This window comes from Thamnophis elegans, chromosome 12 (assembly GCF_009769535.1).
Source record: "Thamnophis elegans isolate rThaEle1 chromosome 12, rThaEle1.pri, whole genome shotgun sequence".
Lineage (NCBI taxonomy): Eukaryota > Metazoa > Chordata > Lepidosauria > Squamata > Colubridae > Thamnophis > Thamnophis elegans.
Window position 1 is genome coordinate 754,639 of NC_045552.1, and position 21,873 is coordinate 776,511.

At 56.0% G+C, this 21,873-nt stretch overlaps 1 protein-coding gene across 1 annotated transcript; it reads left to right on the forward strand.

Moving 5' to 3' along the window:
- Nucleotides 1–1,732: 1,732 nt before the first annotated feature.
- LOC116515235 (leucine-rich repeat and fibronectin type III domain-containing protein 1-like protein) lies at nucleotides 1,733–19,106 on the forward strand. The gene is made up of 5 exons (XM_032227153.1): nucleotides 1,733–1,894; nucleotides 11,446–12,853; nucleotides 16,799–17,424; nucleotides 18,485–18,607; nucleotides 19,026–19,106. The coding sequence occupies exons 2-4, from the start codon at nucleotides 11,466–11,468 to the stop codon at nucleotides 18,550–18,552; spliced, it is 2,082 nt and encodes a 693-aa protein (XP_032083044.1). The 5' UTR covers nucleotides 1,733–1,894; nucleotides 11,446–11,465; the 3' UTR covers nucleotides 18,553–18,607; nucleotides 19,026–19,106.
- The last annotated feature ends 2,767 nt before the right edge of the window (nucleotides 19,107–21,873 follow it).

The following is a 21,873-nucleotide window of genomic DNA, read 5'->3' on the forward strand; positions in this document are numbered from 1 at the left end:
AGAAACACAACGTGGGGGATCCCAGATTTGTGACCTGCCAATGTTTAATAATTTGGCTTTTGTCCCTGACCGCTCGGAGGGCTGTGGGTAAGGACACACCATTATGGATGGAGGCTGCCTGCGAAAGGGTGACGTGCGCAGGATTTCTAGGGATTTCGGTGTTGGCGAAAGCTAAACAAAGTGCTTGGGAGTTGTGTGTGTGTGTGTGTGTGTGAAAAGAGAGAGGGTGTAAAAAACGTCCCTCTCAAATCTGAGTCATATACAGGGTAATCCTAGTGTTAAATCTGCATTTTTTTCCCTATTTATTTGTCTAATCTGCAATTCACACATTTGCATGCGAATCTTCCGTCCTCTCAAACGGCCTTAATTTACAAAGCCACACAACGACAAGAAGGTGGTGTAGGGCAGTGTTTCTCGACCTTAGCGACTTGAAGTCCTGTGGACTTCAACTCCCAGAATTCCCCAGCCAGCTCTGCTGGCTGGGGGGTTCTGGGAGTTGAAGTCCACAGGACTTCAAGTCGCCAAGGTTGAGAAACCCTGGTGTAGGGAAATAAATCACATTGCAATTCCTGCCATCCCACCCAAATTAGCATCGCCTTTGCCTGCCAGCCCCGAAACCTTCAACCAGGCTGAGAATCGTTTCCCCAAATCTCCGAACATTCTATCCTGGCCGGAGCGTTTCCCCTGCAGGTCCGGGGAGCAGATTCGGGGTGGATTAAGCTCCGATCCCCCCGTTGACCCGGTCGCTGCCTTCGATCTTAGGACAGAAAGTTTCTCGGTCCCACAAAACTCTTCCCGGCCTTTCCCTGCCGCCTGAATCCGAAAATTGCCCCCCCTCTTTTTTGGGCTCCCCAACCGGGGGCGCAGAAAGGGGGGGGGAAGGCAGCCCCTTCCCCAACGAGGCACCGGCACCTCCGCTATGCCGTGCTTTGCACATGCTCAGAGAACGCCGCTGCTGGAGCGCCGGCTGGATCGTGCCACGGGCTGCATGGAAAGGTGGGGGACTGGGGAGGGGTCCCTCTGCAGCCGCGCTTCCCCTTCCAGGATGCAGGGAGCCGGGACTGCTCTCCTGGCGTGGGCGGGGGTCCCTCTGCAGTTGCCCCGTCGGGTCCCCTCCTCTGACTTGGGGGCAGCGGCTGGGGGAGGGGGCGGGGGTCGTGGGGAGCGGCCCCCTCGCCCAGGGGCATCGGGGGACGGGAGGGGCTCCTCGGGGGTCTCCCCTGAGCCAGACAGCCGCCCATCCGCAGCCGGGGCGTGGGCGTGGGGGGGGGGGCGCGGGGCTGAGCGATCGGGCGGCTCAAGCGAGCGAGCCGAGCTGCATGGAGCGAGCGGGCGGCCGCCGCCTTGCCTACCCCGGGAGCGACGCCGGCACTTCCCGGGCAAACTTTGCCTCCGCAGCGGGCGGGGGTGGGGGGCGCGCGGCCGAGGGGCGTGGCCGGGGCGGGCCTTCCAGCGGGAGGGGCCGCAGCGGAGAGAGAGAGACTCCCCCCGCCTCCCCCCCCCAGCGCCTGCCAGGCTCCCGGCCAGCTGCGCCCGCGGGCCGCTTTCCGCGCGGGGAGGTGCTGGAAGCGGCCGCCGGGCCCGGCTCCTCCGGCGAGGGAGGCTCCGTCGGCTGCCCGCCCGCCCGCCTCCGCCCTCCCTCCTCCCGGCTCGCCTCTCGCTCCGCCCGAGCCGCTTTCCCTGCGCTGCCCGCCGGCTCCCCGCGCCGCCCGGCCCGCTGCAGCTGCCGCGCCTCGCCTCGCCTCGCCTGGCTGGGCTCCATGGCCGCGCCGCCCTCCCCGCCGGGGCCGCAGGGCTGCGGGGGCCGGGCGGAGGCTGCTCCCCGGTGGGACCGGCCCGAGGGGCGGCTGGGCGGCGGCCGGGCCTGAGGACCCCGAGCGGGCTGCGGAGGCAGGTAAGCGGCGGCTGGGCCGGGGGGGCTTTGGGGAAGGGGCGCCTGGGGCAGCTGCTCGTGTGGTAGGATGGCGGGGAGGGGAGGCTTGGGAGGGAGAGGAAGGGGCTTCCGAGCACGTGCAGAGCGCTGGTCCCGCACGGGGAGCCTCTCCTGGGGGGAAATGCTGATCCCCCCCCCGCCCCGGGACCGCTTCGGTGCAAGGTGCCTTGGAGGTGTGGGACATGCCTCTGAGCATGGGCAGAGCGCCTGGCCCTGGCTGCGAACCACCTTCTGGAGCGGCCTGGCTGGACAGCTCCCGGCCGGGCTCGGCTTTTGCGGCGGCCGCTTCTCCCCGGGCGGTGGGCTTCGGGCTCCTTGGGCGGACAGGAGGGGAGGAGGAGAACCCCTCGACCCCCCCCCCGAGCCTCCCCTCCCCCCCTGGTTCGGTGGGGGTGGGGGAGGGAATGTCACGTGCTGTGGGCCAGACGGAGCGCTGCTAACGCCGCCTTCGGGGGCTTCCAGCGCTGCGCGCCTGGGGGTCTCATCCGCAGAGCCGCGAGGGTCTCCCTGGCCTTTGTTCCTGGGGAAAGGGAGGCGGGGGACGTGCCCGCAACGCCCCCTCCCCTGCTGGGCCCCGGGGCCGCCAGCTCAGGCGGAGACACCCCCTCCCCGGTCTTCCTGGCGCCGGGTCTCCCGGCCTGCGGGGCCAGCCAGGGCTGCCCTGGCCACTGGCATCGTGGCACCAGCTGGCAGCTTGGCTGGCACCCCGGAGCTCTTCAGCCAGGAGCACAAAGGCGACCAGCAAAACCGAGCCTGTCTTTCTCCATCTGTCAGGATCTGCCAGTCAGGCGGTGCCTGGATGAAGATCTGCCCCAGGAGGCCTCCGGGGAGCAGCAGCCCCCCATGATGGAGGTGGAAGACCCCCTCCCCCAACCCATTAGCAGAGCTGGCCTTTATTTTTCCTTAAAAGCAGGGGAGGGGGAGGGCCAGCTAGAGAGGGTGAAAGATGATCCGGGTAGAAGGGGGAGGGGGCTTCCAAAAACAATCACTGTACATGGAGGGAAATGAATGGGGGAGGGGGCGTCTCAGAAGGTCTGCTTGTTTGAACTCCAAACTCTCTCCATTCCTGAATGTGTTCCCCCCCCCTCCCACAGCCCTCCCCCCCCAATGGCCTGGCCTTGTTTTGCTTGGCTGGGCCCTTGGAATAAATTCCGTAACAACAAACATGCCCGGGGGCTTTGCGATCCTAATGCATCATGCAAACGATGTAAATTAGTGACAGATTGTATGCATTAATTGGGGCAATGCAAATCTGAACTTCTTTCAATGGGGAGAAGGAGAAGGAGGTTAGGTTGCTTCGGACCTCCACTTATTTTCCCCCAGGGAGATCCAAGGCTCTGGATCCTTTGGGGCAGGCGGGAGGAAGAAGGGGCTCCGAACGGTGCTTTGAGGGGTGCTTTCATCAGGGCTTCTGAGGTTAAAAGAGGATCTGGGTTTTGTTTTCCTTCTTTTTGCTCAGAAACCTTTGTAAGAAAAAAGGCTTGTTGTCTTTAAGCCTTGTGGACTTCAACTCCCAGAATTCTATGCCGGCTGGGGAATTCTGGGAGTTGAAGTCCACTTATCTTAACACCTCCAAGGTTGAGAAACTCTGCTCTAGAGCAGTGGGTCCCAAACTTGGCAGCTTTAAGACTTGTGGACTTCAACTCCCAGCTGAGCTGGCTGGAGAATTCTGGGAGTTGAAGTCCACAAGTCTTAAAGCTGCCAAGTTTGGGACCCACTGTAGGAGTTTCACCTTTGCGGAGGGGTCAGAAATATTGTGCAATTAATTCAAAGCTGGGGGTGGGGTGGGGGGTGGAATACCCCTGCCCCAGTCCCCTGCTCTTAATGCGAGTCTTCAGGTCCTGGATGCTGTCATTATTCTGAATTCATTCTGCTGGTGGATGAGGTGAGGGGGAGTCAAGAAAGGAGGCCCCTCCCCTGCCCTTGAGGGGTGGGTTCCAGTTGGATTCAGAGTAGGGAATGTCGGGGGGGGGGGCTGCACTTCATGTCCCTTTGACTCAGCTCTGCACCTGTGCAGTTTGCATCCTCAGTTGGGCAGCATCTGGTTCTCCAGCAGTTGAGCTGGCGGTTCCCTTCTTCTCCTGCTTTTAGCTGGGCCGGCCAAGGATGATGGGAGTTGGAGTTCCTCCCACCTAAAGGAGTAGCACCGTCCCCTGCTGAAAGCTGCCGGGGGTTTCCAGCTGCTGACCTTTAAATCCTCGTTTAGTTTAATAGAAGAGAAATAGAAACTAGTCGAAACAAACATTCCTCTGAATGTTTGGGGGGGCTTTGAGTTGCCAGCTTTGGAGGCCCCTGTTCTCCATCACATCATGGAGGTTGGAAGCCACTTGGCAAAGCCGGGGCAAGACTCTGGATTCAGTGGCGCATTAAGGCTCACTGGTGCCCTAAGCACTGACAAATCTTGGTGCCCCCCCTCTCCTCCTTTGCACATACTGAACAAACCTTCATTGGGTTTTTTTCTTTCACAGCTTTGTGGTGCCCCCTTTGGGCCTGGTGCCTTAAGGCCGTGCTTAGTCTGCGTCATGGTTAATACCCCTCTGCCTTGGCGAGACGGGGAAGCCCAAAGGAGGTGGCCAGCCTGCACTCAAAGCCCCCAAACACCCCCCCCCCAAGAAGAACAAAACAAAGCGATTTCCATAGTTCTCTCATAGGTTATGCAGAAGAGATCTAGAACGGAGGAGGAGGTTGTGGGGGCTCCATCGCTGGAGGTCTTAAAGAAGAGACTGGACTGCCATTGGTGCCGAATGGTATAAGGCAGTGTTTCTCAACCGCGAATGCTGGCTGGGGAATTCTGGGAGTTGAAGTCCGGACATCTTCAAGTTGCCACGGTTGAGAAACACTGGTATAAAGTCTCCTGCCTGGGCAGGGGGTTGGACTAGAAGACCTCCAAGGTCCCTTCCAACACTGGCATTCTGTACTCTGTTCCAGCCTGGGCTGCTGGGCGTTTCCCTGTCCCAGATACTTGCACGCGCTTGTGAAAAATGTTAGTTGTGAAAAAAAAACGAACAGGTCCCTGCCTTCCCAACAATTTACTATTCCTTCCCCCCCCCCCCAATTTAAGGCTTATCGGGGGGCTCCACGTCACTTTCTCTGTTAACCTGACCAATTACTACAGAGGGTTCCGCGCTGGAGCAGAGCAACTTAGTTCCAGGATTCAGTTGTGTGTAAATAAGAAGCGGGAGAAATTAATTCCGGAAGAAGGGAAGGGAGGCAAAACCCTTGGAATTCCTCCGTCCCAGAAAGTCTCTTTTTCTCTGCCTTTGACGCCTTCCTCCCTGTCTTCCTCCTTCGAGGGGCAGAAACAGCCTCTTCTGGGTCTTTCCTTGGAATCTGGTTTAGAACGGATTAGCAATTTTTGTTTTCTCCCCATAAAACGATACGGGGAGTCCTCGATTTATAACTACAACTCAGCTCAAAATTTCAGTTGCTAAGCAAGATACTTGCTATGTGAGTTTCCCCCCCCCCCATTTTACGACCTTCCTTGCTACAGTTGTTAAGTGAATCGCTGTAGTCATTGTTTTTTTTTATTTTTTATTTTTTAAAAAAGATTTTATTGGTAAAAAGAAAATACAACATCCATAACTTGTATGAAACAATACAACTACATTTCGAGATATTCCCATACTATCAAATCATTATAAACATCAAAGGTTAGGTATCTTATTCCTTCCCTCCCTCTTCTCTTCCCTCATTTCTCCTTTTCCATACCCTTTTCTTCCCTCCCCCCTTACTTCCTTCTCCCCTGCCTTCCCTCCTTTCTTTTCTCCTTTCCTCCTTTCCTTCCCCCTCCTTTCCCTCCCTCGATCCCCCCCTCCTTCTCACATACCTTCCCTCCTTCCCTTCCTCTTTCCCTCCTCCTTCCTTTTCTCTTAATCTCCCTCCTTTCCTCCCTCCTTCCTTCCTTTCAACTCTCCTTCTCTCTTTCTTTCCCTCCCTCTTTCCCTCTTTACTACCCTCTCCTCTTCCCTCCCTCCTTCCTCCCCCAGTTTCTTCTCTTTCTTCTCTCCTTCTCTCTTCCCACCTCCTTTCCCTTCTCTTCTTTCTCTTCCTCCTCTTTATCCTTCCCCCCTTCTTCTGCCTGTAGTCATTGTTAGCGTGGTCGTTAAGTGAATCTGGCTTCCCCCGTTGACTTTGCTTGTCAGAAGGTCGCAAAAAGGGATCGCGTGAGGCCGGGACGCTGCGACCGCCCTAAGTACATGCCGTTTGCCAAGTGTCTGGATCTTGATCATGTGACCATCGGGATCCTGCAACGGACATAAGTGTGAAAAACGGCCATAAGTCACTTATTTTGAACGGTCACTAAATGAACTCTTGTAAGTCGAGGACTGCCTGTAATGAGATTTTTTTGCACACCTTGCAGTGCCGAAAGAACAGGCACGTAAGGTTTGAACATTTAAAGAAATTGCTTATTGATACAGCAAGCTGAGCCCCAGCTTTTAATCATCAATTTGACCAGCCAAATTGTAAAATGATTAATCTGCCATTTCCAGCAACGAGGATGCTAATTGCTAATTTAATTTGTAGAGGGGCCTTTCTCTTTTTCTTCTGGAACTGCATATTTCAAAGCCGGCTGCAGCAGCTCAGAATTGCAAGTAAGGTTTGTAATTGAGACCATTCTCCCCATTAAGACTTTCTCTTGGATCCATATGGAGCTTTGACAATGTGCCCAAATGCCCGAAATATTTAATAATATTAATAAGAGACTGAAATCTATTGACAATAAGCCACTATAAAGGACCTGATTAGTTAATATCCTTATTGCAATTTTTCTCCTTTGCAGCCGTATCGTCAGCTAGTTGAGAAGGCTGGGGGGGGGGGGTCGCTGCCCAGCTCCTATTTAAGCCCTAAATCGGGGGGGGGGGGGGGGGCAAGCGTGGCAACTTTAAGACCGATGGACTTCAACTCCCAGAATTCCCCAGCCAGCAAAGCTGGACAGAATAACAGATGGGAAAGGACCTTGCAGGTCTTTCAGCTGGCTGGGGAATTCTGGGAGTTGAAGTGAACAAATCTTAAAAAGTGGCCAAATTTGGAGACCTCTGAGCTGGAGGAGGGTTCATGAGTCGAAACCTGGAGGGTCCTTTCTGGACTTCTGGAGGTGCCCGTGGACCAGGCCACTCCCTCCTCCCTGCCTTAGGTGTGGATGGTGGGAACCCACCGAAATCTCTTGTTGGACCCGTTGTACGCTTTCTGATGTCCAGTCAAAACTCCTTTGTTTTCAGGCCCTTTTTGGCCTTGGTGCCTTTTCTGCTGCCAGGGAATATCGCCCTGTTGCTGTGAAGGGAGGTCTTAGCTAACACTGGGGACCCCACCCCCACCCCCATGGCTTTGCCCAGAAAAGTGGCAAAAGGAAAGTCCCAACACACCCCTGGATTTCCACAAGCTGTTTTCGCTTCTCCTTGGTTTCCTTAGAGGCTCCTGACATAACGGCCATCGTCACATCTTGAGTTTTATTCGCTGGGGAGGGCTGGAGGGGCTGTTTCCCTCATTCCCCCTCCCCCCTCTCTCTTTCTGGCTCTGTTGTTGTTTGAATGGCAGGGAGAGAAAGTGGCTGGCGCCAGGCAAGAGTTTGAGAAGACCCCCCAAGGGGCTCCACCTGCTCCCCCTCCCCAGAATTCCCAATATAATATATCTAGGAGTGTGGCAGGAAAAAAAGGAATTTGGGGGGGGGGTTTACAGGTGGAAGAATCCACTAAACAGCCTTCTAATGCCGTTTCTTGGTTATGGATTTGGGGGGGGGCTTATCTTTTGGAAAAAGAGAAATCAATACTGCTTCATTTGGAGATTTAAGATTAATTAAGTTGATAAGAGATATTTACTACATTCCTCTCCCGTGTTTGCTCACTAAGTATCTGATCATGAAATATTCATCTTCTTGCTGGGTGTTTGCTGGCGTTACAGCTGTGCTGGATTTTGTCTTTATGGTAATTTATGTTCCTTCTGCCTCCCGGGGTCATTTCAGGCAACCTGAGATATTGGGGATATTTGCAAGGAGAAACGAAGCCAAGATCTGATTTACAGGGGGAATAGATATGGCACTCCAATAATAATAATAATAATAATAATAATAATAATAATAATAATAATAATAATACAGCAACAAACTGGTGGGAACATCAGCCTGAAAAAGTCACAGAAAATCAGATGGTCAAGATCTTGTGGGATTTCCGTATACAAACCGACAAAATACTGGCGCATAATACACCAGACATCACACTGGTTGAGAAAAATAAGGTCACAATCATAGACATCGCAATACCAGGTGATAGCAGGGTCGCCGAGAAGGAACATGAAAAAATCGCAAGATACCAGGACTTAAAAATCGAAATTCAACGACTATGGCACAAACCAGCAGTGGTAATTCCAGCGGTAATTGGCACACTGGGTGCTATTCCAAAAGCACTGGAATTACATTTAAAACAGTTAAAAATTGACAAAATCACCATCAGTCAAATGCAAAAAGCCGCACTGCTTGGATCTGCACGCATATTACGAAAATACGTTACGACGTCCTAGGCCCCTGGGTGGGGCCCGACTAGTAACCAATGCCAAATCCGGCGAAACAACTGGCCGTTGTGATACAATTGTACAATAATAATAATAATAATAATAATAATAATAATATTCCAAAAGCACTGGAATTACATTTAAAACAGTTAAAAATTGACAAAATCACCATCAGTCAAATGCAAAAAGCCGCACTGCTTGGATCTGCACGCATATTACGAAAATACGTTAAGACGTCCTAGGCCCCTGGGTGGGGCCCGACTAGTAACCAATGCCAAATCCGGAGAAACAACTGGCCGCTGTGATACAATTGTATAATAATAATAACAACAACAACAACAGTAGTAGTAGTAGTAATAATAATAACGCAACCCCTACCAACCATTAACACCAGTCGATGGTATTTGTGACACATCTTTAAATGTTCACTTGACTGAGTTTCATGTTTAATGAATAAAACATATAACAATAACAATAAAAATTTGAACCACGGCTTCTGCACCAAGGAATTCTAAATTTACCTGACTGGAAACGTTCTGATTCTACAAAAAATCGCCCTACTTGGAACAGCTTATATCCTCAGACGTTACCTTAACAGTCTCTAGGTCCTTGGTTAGGACTCGAGCTGTTGAGCTACCAACCAGCCCCAAAGGCTGTGAATCTCACCAAAGGTTAACCACTTAATTAATAATAATAATAATAATAATACACCAGACATCACCCTGGTTGAGAAAAATAAGGTCACAATCATAGACATCGCAATACCAGGTGATAACAGGGTCGCCGAGAAGGAACATGAAAAAATTGCAAGATACCAGGACTTAAAAATCGAAATTCAACGACTGTGGCACAAACCAGCAGTGGTAATTCCAGTGGTAATTGGCACACTGGGTGCTATTCCAAAAGCACTGGAATTACATTTAAAACAGTTAAAAATTGACAAAATCACCATCAGTCAAATGCAAAAAGCCGCACTGCTTGGATCTGCACGCATATTACGAAAATACGTTAAGACGTCCTAGGCCCCTGGGTGGGGCCCGACTAGTAACCAATGCCAAATCCAGTGAAACAACTGGCCGCTGTGATACAATTGCATAATAATAATAATAACAACAACAACAGCAGCAGCAGCAGCAGAACTGCAAAAAACTGCGCTACTTGGAACATTTTATATCTTAAGAAGGTCCTTGATTGATATCTAGGATGCTGGCAGCAACCCCTGTCAACCATTAGCGCCAATCAATGGTATTTGAGACACATCTTTAAATGTTCACTTGACTTGAGTTTCATGTTTAATGAATAAAGTATCTAACAATAACAATAAAAATCTGAACCACGGCTTCTGCCCCACGGAAGAACGGTGGGCTACTGCAGCATTCCCCTCCGTCCTCCAGGTAGGGGACTACATCCCCCATCATTCCCAAACGTGCCTGATGGAAGAGGAGGGGCTCCTTGGGCTGTTTCTTCTGAAGGGAGAGCCCCCTTCGGCTCCTTCTCTGACGGTTACGGTGGCAGGAGAGAAAGGAGGGACACGGAGATTCCTGGAGGAAAAAATCTCTTTCCGGTTTCCTCCCTGAGTCAGAGGAGCCAAAGGCGGGAAGCCCCTCAGCTGTTTGACGTTACAACGGCACTAAAAAAAATGACTTTCAATCGTGTTTCACACTTCTGACCACTGCAGGGTCCCCGTGGTCACGTGATCAGAATCCAGACACTTCGTATTTATGACGGTCGCAGACTCCCAGGGTCACATGATGCCCTTTTGCGACCTCCTGACATGCAAAGTCTGTGTGGAAGCCAGATTCATTTAACAACCCTGCCACTGACTTAAAGACTCCCTTAACGACTGTGGCAAGAAAGGTCATAAAACAGGGCAAAGCTCACTTAACAACTGCCTTGCTTAGCAACGGAATTTTTAGGCTCAATTGTAAGTGGAGTGTTCCTGTATTTCTGTATTTTTTTATTTTGATGAAATAATAATGTTAGTTATTATTATTAAAGCAACAGATGCTTTACTTCTGGATTGGGGGGGGGTCTTAGCCCACCTCGGTTGCCCCTGCCAAGAAAACCCAGAAAGGCCGGGAGACCTCAGTGAAACGCATGCCTGGATCTGTTCTGGGGCTTTCTAGCTGCTTAAAATTAAAAATTTTAAATTTAAAAATGAAAATGCCGAAAGGAGGGGCCCTGCAAATTCATTCCAGAGTCAATCCCACCATTAGACGAAATGGCCCCCCAGGTAATAAGGACCATGGAGGTGAGGAAGAGCACCCCCCCCCCCCCCCGGGAGCCTCCTGGCTCTCCTGCCACTTTCTCAAAGATGGTTTTTAATCCTTTGGCTGAAAAGCATCATTGAAACCTGCAGACTTCGGGGTTGGATGGAGAGGGGAAAATCGATGAAAAGCACCGTCAATAAATGTGAATCTTAATCCAATTTGAGATTCAGCAGGGGCGGATTCAAGCAAGGATAAGGCACCCCAAGGCTTAGAGCTCTGCGGATGGTCCGGAAAGAATGAAATCCCCCCTCCCCATAATTCAGGAACAGGGCAAGGGAGGCAGCCGTGGGGTCAGGGAAACGAAGGGAGCTGCACTTTCCCAGTTTCTGCCTGGGCAGTTTTTGGTTGTGTGAATTCGGGGAGGGGGGCAATTAGAGTCAGTTGCTGAATTGGACGCCGGCGAGGAGCAGGACTCTCCAAATTTGGCCACTTGAAGATGTGTGGACTTCAACTCCCAGAATTCCCCACTTCAAGACTGGTGGACTTCAATTCCCAGAAATCCCCAGCTAGCACAGCTTTCTGGGAATTGAAGTCCACCAGTCTTGAAGTGGGGAATTCTGGGAGTTGAAGTCCAACTCTTCAAGTGGCCATGTTTGGAGACTCCTGAGCTGGAGGCTTCATCAGTGGAGACCTGGACTTCAGCCAGCAGGCGTCACTTCCCCCCCCCCCTTTTGGGTCTTCTGGTGGTGCCCAAGGACCAGGCCACCTCCTAACCTCTGCCCATCCCTTGCCTTGCAGCCCCCTTCCTGACTAGCGCCATGGAGGGCCTCCTGCTGTGTCTTCTGGTGGTCCTGGCCCACCTGGCCCGAGCTCAGCTGTGTCCCAAGCGCTGCATGTGCCAGAACCTCTCCCCCTCGCTGGCCATCCTGTGCACCAAGACGGGCCTCCTCTTCGTGCCCACCATGATCGACCGGCGGACGGTGGAGCTGCGCCTGACAGACAACTTCATCACCGTCATCCGCCGGAAGGACTTCTCCAACATGACCAGCCTGGTGCACCTCACCCTCTCGCGCAACACCATCAGCCAGATCCTGCCTTACGCCTTCGCCGACCTGCGCAGCCTGCGGGCGCTGCACCTGGACAACAACCGGCTGCTCCTGATCGGGGCCGAGCAGCTGAAGGGCCTGCCCAACCTGCGCCATCTCATCCTCAGCAACAACCAGCTGCAGGACATCTCCCCCGTGGCCTTCGACGACTTTGCCGGCACCCTGGAGGATCTGGACCTCTCTTACAACAACCTGGCGCAGGTCCCCTGGGACACCATCCACCGCCTGCACAACGTCAACTCCCTCAGCCTGGACCACAACCTGATCGACTTCGTGCCCGAGGGCGTCTTCACTAACCTACTCAAGCTGGCCCGCCTGGACATGACCTCCAACAAGCTGAAGAAGATCCCGCCGGACCCGCTCTTCCTCCGCATCCCGGTCTACGCCAAGTCCAAGGGCTCCCCTCCCTCCTCCCTGGTGCTCAGCCTGGGGGGGAACCCCCTTCACTGCAACTGCGAGCTGCTCTGGCTGCGCCGGCTGGCCAGGGAGGACGACCTGGAGACCTGCGCCTCGCCCCCCGACCTGCTGGGCAAGTACTTCTGGACCATCCCCGAGGAGGAGTTCATCTGCGAGCCGCCGATCATCATCCGGCACACGGAGCGCTTGGCGGTCATGGAGGGCGAGGGGGCGCTCCTCCGCTGCCGCGGGGTGGGGGACCCGGAGCCCTCCATCCACTGGGTCTCCCCCGAGGGCAAAGTGGTGGCCAACACTTCGCGGACCGTCTCCTACGACAACGGCACCCTGGAGATCCTGATTGCGGCCATCCAGGACAGCGGGGCCTTCACCTGCATCGCCTCCAATGCCGCCGGAGAAGCCACCGCCTCCGTGGAGCTGCTGGTCAACTTGCTGCCTCTGCTCTCCAACAGCACCACCCCCAAGGTGCCTGAGGCTGTGGGGCCTTCGGACATCCTGACCTCGGCCATGGCCACCCTGCCTCTGGGCGCCAACGACACGGCTGCCGCTCAGGACAAGGGCGTGGTGGCCTCGGAGATCTCCTCCTCCTCCGTCCTGATCCGCTGGTACCCCCAGTGGCACATCCCTGGCATCCGCATGTTCCAGATCCAGTACAACAGCTCCTCCGATGACACCCTGGTGTACAGGTGAGTTGGGTGGGGGCGCTTGGGGCCCCCGGTTGGCGAGGGGGGGAGCGTGTGGCCAGGGGTTAGTGAGCGCCAGGGCGGGGAGTGACTTTCACACACAAATTGGGGGCAGGAGCGGCAAGGTCAGCTCCTAGTGACCGGATGGACGACATCCGGTCTCCAGAGGTTGTGTGTCCCTCCAACGCTGGAGGTTTTGGGAGAAGAGATTGGCCTGAGAAACCATCATAAAATCCCCATCATAGGTTGCCCAAGAGTTGGAGTGGGGATGGATAGGACAGCATTTCCTTACTCTGAGCGTACTGGCACCCCTTAAAAAGGAAACGAGGGCTTGCCCTCTGAGGACTGGGAGAGGATGATGGGCTTCCAGACCCCCCAGGCCAGCTTGGAGGGAGCGGTCCGCGGCACCCGAGGGCCCCAGAGAGGGTGGGCGGCTGTTGCTGGGCGCCTGGCTGAAGATTTCTCCAGCCTCTCCGATTCCGTCCTTCCCTTCTTGAAGGTCAGCCTCTTCCGTGCCTGGTTAGGAATGCAGACTTGACAGTGAAACGTTGGGAGAATCCCGGCGGGACGTCCGTGCCAACGCGCGGCTCCTTTTCAGCGCTGCTGCCCTCTTTCTCGAGCTGCAGATCCCAGGCTCCCAGCCTGCAAACGGGCTCCCCCCACCCCTTCCAAAGGCAGGGTAATGAATGCAAAAGGAAGGGAATGGATGTGCAAGGGAATTTCTATATGGATAGGAAAATCTTGGCTGTGGCTCCAGCTCCCTCTTCTCGTGGAGTGTGTATGGGGCTGGGGGGGCATAACAAGATGCAAAACCTTGTTTTCTTTCCTTTCTAAGGTGCTGAGTAAACATGGCTGGGAATCCAGCATTTTTGAGAGGGTTTCAGGCTCCCTGCCGGTTTCCCAAGCAGCCCGATCTGATTCTGCCTCCTGGCTTCAACCTGCTGCGTTGAAGGGATGAAATTCCTATGAAATTAAATTCCCAGCTGGCTTAAAGCTTTTCCCCCTGGGAAGCCCTGCCATTGGCTTCCATTGGGAAGGTTCCTGTCTCGAACCCAGAGCCAGAGGGGGCCGGAGGGAGGAGGAGCTCTCCCCAACATCCCCAGCCTTCTGCATTGCTAGTGGCCCCCTTTCCCTCTCCCCTGGGGACCCCCGAGTGTACCAGACCTTGGCTCCCACCTTCTCCGGTCCAATGTGGGTTGGGGGTCTTTTAGCCATGGGGAGCGACAGTCCCTGGTGAGGTAGGGCAAGCCAAGGCCGAGGGATGGGGCCTATGGAACTGGGAGCCCATCATCCTGTCCCGCAATTGAGCCTAGAACAGTGTTTCTCAACCTTGGCCACTTGAAGATGTCCGGACTTCAACTCCCAGAATTCCCCAGCCAGCGAATGCTGGCTGGGGAATTCTGGGAGTTGAAGTCCGGACATCTTCAAGTTGCCAAGGTTGAGAAACACTGGCCTAGAATATCCCTTGCTAAGTGAGATGTTAAGCGAGTTTTGCCCCAGTTTACAACCTTCCTCGTCAACGATTGTTAAGTGAATCACTACACTTGTTAAATTAGTAACACGGTTGCAAAAAAAGGGATCGCGTGACCCCGGGGCACGGCGACCGTCATAAATATGAATCAGTCACTAAGGTTTGGCATTCTGATCACATGATCCTGAGGGTGGGCCCAGCAGATCAAAGGGGGGCAGCAGAGGCCCTACTGGGGGGAGGGGGTTGGCATTGCAAGAATGGGGGAGGGGGGCTGGGTATGAGATCCCAGATCCCACAAGAGGGTCCTTTCTCTGCCCCCTCCCTGGGCCTTTTCACACACACACACACACACCAGCCTCTCCCCTCCCTCCCCCAAGCTGTGTTGTTCTCCCCCTTTGCAAAGAGGTGGGGAAGCTCCTTGGGAGGGTGGGGGGAAGAAGGTCTTCTGGGTGTCGCCCCCCCCCCTCCCCGTACCCTCTGGCAGCACGCCCAGCATCCACTGCCTGCTGGCCGGGAAGGAAAGAATGTGAGGTGACCTACTTAAGATGCAGAATTGGAGTGTGTGTGTGTGAGTGTGAGTGTGTGTGTTTGTGTGTGCCTCTGTGCCTGCAGGAGAGCCAGGGTGAGGGGGGGGGAATGGGGAGGGTTGTGCCTGTGGTGAGTCAGCTGGGGGCAAGGAGGGGGCAGGTGAGGGGGGGGGAACCTGGGCTCAGCATCCCTTGAGCCAAGAGGCTCAGATTTCCCACTGATGTTGGAAAGGGGGGGGGGGGCTTCAAGCTCCCTGAAATGTCACCAAGGATGGAGGGGAAGGGCCCCCCCCCCATCCAAAATGGGCAAAGGGCCGGCAGGAGAGGATCCTGGGGAGGGGAGGGTCTCTTGGGGCCCTTATGGCTGCCCATGCCATCTGCACCAGCCCCCACCTGAGGCGGAGAGGAGAGGGGGGGGGCTCAAGGACAAACGAAGGGGGGGGGATGTCATGTTAACATGCAGGGCTCATTTTCTGGAGCTGACGGGGGTGGGTGGGTGGGGAGCCAGGTGGAAGAGCTGGCATGCTGGTCAGTTAGCTCTGCGAAGCCTCCGCAAAGGCTTGGCCTGTGGGGGTGGGGGGGGGGTGCACTGCTCTGAAATGGGGGTGGGGGGGAACTTTGAACGGTCGCTGGCTGAACTGTTGTAAGTCAAGGACCATCTGAATTCCACTGGGCTGGATTGGCCCCCCGATTTTCCACCCTGTTGCAGAATGACGGCCTCTCCCCCCCCCCCGCCTGCAAGAGAGAGAGAGCGGGGCTCCCATCCTCCCCTGGGAGACCCCCGAGATGCCCTGGGACCCTTCCCTCCTTTGCAATCCTCCTGCCCACGGGGGCTCTGGCCTCAGGGGCCTTGGCGGGGGGGGGGGTTGCCCCTGAATCCCTGCCCCTCATCTTGGTCGTGTCCTTCACCCTCAGGGACCCTCCCTGCAGCCGGCCTCCCCCGCTCTGCTTTGCGCCTGACGAAGAGGGGCCGGTCGTTGGACAGGAGCCCCCTGTGGGTCTGTTGACATTTGAGCGGCTGAGCCTCAGATCCGCTTAGCCCAGATTCTCCCGGCCTTTGAAGTCCCAGACGGTGGGAATCGTGTCACAGCCACGGGAAGCCAGCCTCACAAGACGGCAGAGCTGGCCCTGTTGGGGACGTGAGCGGAATAGAGCGGCCGGATGGCCTCTGGGGAGCCCCCGGGCGGGTGGAAGCCAACACGAAAGGAGCCTCGTGGAGGATGGGCTGAGGAGGGGGCAGCTGCTTGGGTGCCTCCATCTAGGGGAGCGGAGGGGACCTGAATGCCAGGTGGGCCCTTGCCCTGAGGACCCTCCAGCCCCCAGGAGCCCAGGGGCACCCAGACCTGCCCCACCCAGGGGGCGTTCCACAGGGCTGGGGGTCTCCTGTGCAGAAGGCAGAGCTCACGGCCCCCTCTGTGGAACGCCTTCCCTCCAGAAGCTGTGGGGGCTCCATCACTGGAGCTCCCCAAGAAGAGGTTGGAGAAGCATTGGGCCTGGAAGGCACAGGGCAGGGCCCGGACGGCCTTGATTTTCGGCCGTTTTTCGCCCTCCGGACGCTTCTCTGAAGTTTGGGAATGGACTTTCCTGAAGCCTGCAGAGAGCAAAAAAATGGACCGATGCGCACACTGGAAGTCCGGAGGCTTCAGTGAGGCCTGCAGGCGTGTGCGCAGGGGGAAGGCACTGCATTATGGGTGTGGGAACGCACGCGACCCCCACCACACTCCCCCCCTTTTGGCACACCTGAACAAAACGGTTAGCCATCCCTGGGCCGGGGTTAGGGTGAGGAGTTGACAGAAGCCTCAAGGTGGCCGTGCCGGCTGAGGAATTCTGGGAGTTGAAGTTGTGACTCTCCTGCGACAGGGTCTCCTGCGTGAGCAGGGGGCTGGACTAAGTGACCCCCCGAGGGCCCTTCCAACTCTGTGCTTCTCTCTTTCTCCCCCCCCCCCGCAGAATGATCCCTCCCACCAGCAAGGGCTTCTTGATGAAGGACTTGGCCGCCGGGCGGGACTACCACCTCTGCGTCTTGGCCGTCTACAACGACGGGGTGACTTCGCTGACGGTCACCCAGAGCCTGGGCTGCCTGCAGTTCAGCACCCTGCGGGACGTCCTGCAGTGCCACTCGCTCCACACCCAGTTCCTGGGGGGCACCATGATCATCATCGTGGGGGGCATCATCGTGGCCTCGGTGCTGGTCTTCATCATCATCCTCATGATCCGCTACAAGGTCTACAGCGGCGGCCAGGAGGAGCAGAAGAAGGCCAAAGTCAGCAACGTTTACTCCCAGACCAACGGCGGCCACCCGACCCAGCCACCCGCCGGGCTGCCCTGCTTGGGCTCCAGACACGAGGGGTGGGAGGCAGACAGCAGCAGCCGGAGCAGGAGGGAGCGCAGCCTGGCGGCGCTAAGCAAGGACTGCGAGAAAGGCGGGCGGCCCCTTTCCTCTGAGAAGGGGGGGCTGGAGGAGGAGGAGGGGGAGGTCTCGTCCCCCCGGAGGAGGAGGAGGTGGTCCCGGACGAATCTCGACTGCCACCATGGTTGCCCCGCACCCCCAGAGGCCTCCAGAGCAGAAGAGGAAGGTAAAGTGAGGCAAGCTGCTCCTGAAATATGGCCAGTCCTCGACTTACGGCATGGCCATTTTAACTCACAAGGGCACTGGAAAAAAACCGACCTGCGCTGGTTTTTCTCACGACCGTTGCATCCTCCCCAGCATCACGTGGTCTGGATTCAGGCACTTGGCAACTGGTTCATACTTATGACGGTTGCAGAGTCCCCTTTTGCGACCTTCTGCCAAGCAAACTGAATGGAGAAGCCACTGAACGACTGTGTGACCAGCGGCAGGGATTCACCTAACAGCTGTGGCGAGGAAGGTCGCAAAAGGGGGCCAAAGGAGCCAGGGTCTCACCGAACAACAACTGAGTTTGGGACTCAGTGGTGGCCGTACGTTGAGGACTGCCGGCGGGGGAAGGAGGGGCCGTGGCGCCAAAGGTTGGGTGAGCAGATTAGCGCTTAGTTGCATTCAGCCCCTGGTGGAGGAATCCTTCCTCCCTGCAGCCTTTAGGTCAGCAACCAGAAGCCCCCGCCCAAATCTTGGCCCCGGGGCTTTCTGGCTCCTGTCCGGAGGCGCCAAGAGAAAAATATCTCAAGTATTGGGTGAATTGGCTCGTGAGAAGGGAGGGAGGAGCCTCCCAGAGCAGAGTTTCTCCCCCTTTAAGACCTGTGGACTTCAACTCCCAGAATTCCCCAGCCAGCTTTGCACAGGCCTTAAAGCAGTGTTTCTCAACCTTGGCCACTTGAAGATGTCCGGACTTCAACTCCCAGAATTCCCCAGCCAGCGAATGCTTAATCATTCCCCTGGCTCAGCTGATAAGGGAGGAGAGCTTGTGGCTTAGAGGTTAATACAACTGCATAATCCAGTGTTTCTCAACCTTGGCCACTTGAAGATGTCCGGACTTCAACTCCCAGAATTCCCCAGCCAGCGAATGCTGGCTGGGGAATTCTGGGAGTTGAAGTCCGGACATCTTCAAGTGGCCAAGGTTGAGAAACACTGCCTTAAAGGTCGGCAATTGAGGCAGGGGTTTTTCCTACCTTTGCTAAGCTCTTTATCTGCCTCTTTCCCCCCCCCCTTACTTTGTGCAGACCCCCCGTTAGCCCTCCCAACGGAGGAGAGAAGGAGCACCAACGAATGGACCGGCATCAAGATCTGAGCCCTGCCTGTCAGCCGTCAAAGAACGACCCCCAACCGGAGCTGAGCCCCCCCAGGTAGGAGCTCCCTCTGCACCCTCCCTCCCTCCTCCAAGCACCCAACTGCCAGGAACTAGGGGACCAAAGCAGGAGGGGGGGGTGAAGGGCAGCTGTGCTTTGCTCTGCTGCCCCCGGGGGGGTGGGGGGATTTCACCCAGGGCCCCAAAGCGCCTACTTTTACATTGGGGGGGGGCATGCATGTTTTTAGTGCCTGGGTCCTCCAAAACACTCAAAACAGGAAGACTTGGGTCACTCGGAGAGACGGCGCCTCCTTACAACGTTTTAAAGGCAGGTCGTGAATAGACACCAGTGGCGTTTAGGATGGAACAGAGCTGGGAGGGGCCTTGGAGGTCTTCTAGTCCAGCCCCTGTGATGCGGTGTGCCAGGTGAACCCAGAGCTCAGAAGGAAGTCGAACTGTGCCCGTCTTTCTTGCAGGCTGAATCCGGAGTTGGCGCCATTCCTCGGCTGGTGCCACAGCCCCCGCAGGAGACCCAGGCGCCCCCTCCTCAGCTCGCCTGCCTCTTCGGGGGGTGGGGTCTTTGGGGGGGGTCTCACCTCGGCCTTACGGGCATCTTTCTCCTGGACTCTTCTTCAGGGCCCGTTTTCTACAAAGTCCTTTCGTTTTTCTAAGCCGCACCTGGGATTTTCTAATAAACAGAGGTGAAAATCGGGGAGGAAGTTGGCGCCTGGTTTCTTTCGGGGGGGGGGGGCATCGTGGGTGGAGGGAGGGGGGGGGCAGGAAATGCAAGGAAAACCTTCTTGGGAAAACCCTGAAGCCCTGATGGTCGTTTCCCTGCTCAGCTCGGGGGCTTTTGCCCCCAAAATAAAACCAGCCCAGGGCAGGGCTGGGAATCTGGGGGGGGGGGGGGGGCAGGCGGGACTTCCTCTCAGGCCAAGAGCTGAAGCCCCCACAGTGGGCAGCGGGGACTCAGCGGGGCTGCTGGGTCAGTTTCCATGCTCCCCCCCCCCCACACACTTAATGGGGGTTTTATGAATTCATCAGCGTATGAATTTGGGCTGAGAACTCAAGGGGGCTCCTGCGGAGGGATCCCTTCTCCCAGGGCTTTGGGAAAGCAGGTCAGATCCCAGGGATCCTATTTTGTCAGCCACCCCCGGAGCTTCTTCAGCCTCAGTGAGTCCCAATAATGCCCGGCCTGCTTTTCGGTCCGGCTCCCCCATGAATACGAGCCTCTTGGCTGCTATTTGCACGTCCGGCTCTCCGAATGTCCCCCTCGAGCCGATGTTTCCCTTTTCTCTTTCGCCAGGACAACAAAGGTCAGGCTCCAACGGCGGCTTCAGAGGTTTTGCTGCCAGGGGCTGGTATGGAGGGGCTGCTGCCGTTTGCAAAGGCCAGAGTCCTCGAACAGCCTTCAAGGGCGGCCCCCGGGAGTAAACCCTGCAGCCCTGTGCTACAGGGGAGGAAGGGGCTTTAGGATAAAAGAGGGGAGGAGGAGCGTCCTTCAGATGCCAATGGATCACAGGGAATCAAGCATTCCCGGGATCCTGAGAAGCTGCTGTCTCTGCCAGGGGGGCAGTTGCCCCACATGAGCCGTCCAGGGCCCAGAACCTCTGCTGGGGTCCCCCTCTGGTCGAGCTCCCAAATCTGCCTACGGTAGGATTTGTGTTCCAGAGCTCCAGTGCCATCACCATGCAGGAAAGATGCCGAGGACCCAGAAAGTGTGCAGAGAAGAGGGTCAGGGGATGAGGGCCGGTGGGGTCCTTGGTGGTCTCTGAGCTTGGTGGTTTTCTTGCAGACATTTCACGACCGAACTAGGGAACATCATCAGCGCCCTCAGAGGGTTGGTTCTCAGTGCACTGCAGATGTCGCCACGTTTGGTCATGAAATGTAAGAAAACGACCGAGTTCATAGACCACCAAGGACCCTTCATTTCTACCCCGAGCTATAAATATTATTTTCCATTGGAACTAGGCCATGTTGAAGCTAACAAAGAGGAGATTTAGGAGAACTCCAAGAGCATCTTCCAGTCCTTGAAGGGCTGCCGCAGGGAAGACGGCATAGATTTATTCTCCATAGCACTGGAGCGCAGGGCAAGAAAAGAGTATGAAGGGACCTTGGAGGTCTTCTAGTCCAACCCCCAGTTCAAGCAGGAGACCCTCTACCACACCGGATAAATGATGATCCAGTTCGCTTAAAAGCCTCCAGTGATGGAGCAACCACAACCTCTGGTGGCAAGCTGTTCCACTGGTCAATTGTCCCCACTGTAAGGAAATCTCTCCTTAGTCCCAGGTGGCTTCCCTCCTTGATAAGTTTCCATCCATTGTTTCTTGTCCTGCAGTGATGGAAGCTCCTCAGAGGGAGACCCAACTTGGAGGCTGCATGGAGGAGCTTCCTGGTGATTAAGCAGCGGGAGTTGTGGGGCCTCCACTGCTGGAGGATTTCAGGGAAAGGTTCCGGGTGGTAGGAGGAGGACTCCTGTCTTAGGCAGGGGGTGGGACTAGAAGACCTCCAGGGACCCTTCCAGCCCTCGGAATCTATGGTTCTGCTAACCTTCGCGGCCTGCCTGCTATTCAGCCGCTCTCCACCCAGCGCTGCCCATTAGAATTCAGGTCGCTCTGCAGCAGCTGGCACAGACGGCTGGCATCTGGCCGGGAGGGCTGCTGGCCTCCTTTTGCAAATGGCATCTGGAGTTCAGCAGCCTCGGGCCCTGTTTGGGGGGGGGAGGAGCAGGGAGGGGCCGGTTTCCTGAAATGGTGGTGGGTGAGGCATGACCGCTGGATGCCACCCAGCTTTGCTGAGTAAGGAGCTACGGGGGGGGGGGGGAGGCACAGCTGTGCTGGCAGGAGGCAACGAGGGCGACACGTGGGAAATGCGGCCTTTCTCCGGGGACCCTGCTGGGGGTCTGCTGGGCGAGACCACCCGTCAACCAGCCTCCCCCGAGACTGGAGAGGAAGCGGCTGCGGGCGGCAGGGCAGGGCGTGCAAAAGGCAGGGAGGAAAGAGGCTTGTGCAGAAGGGCGAGGCCAGCCTCCAGCACCTCCTGACCCTCAAACGGGGCACAGCTGGTCCTCGACTGACGACGACAGTGGAGCCCCACATGTCTGTTGGCAAGCAAGACGGTTGCTAAGTGAGTTTCACCTCCTTTTACGACTCGTCTTGCCAAGTGGCGCAGTGGTTAGAGTGCAGCACTGCAGGCTCCTTCAGCTGACTGCAGTTCGGCTGTTCAAATCTCACCGGCTCAAAGGTTGACTCAGCCTTCCATCCTTCCGAGGTGGGCGAAATGAGGACCCGGATTGTTGTTGGGGGCGATATGCTGACTCTGTAA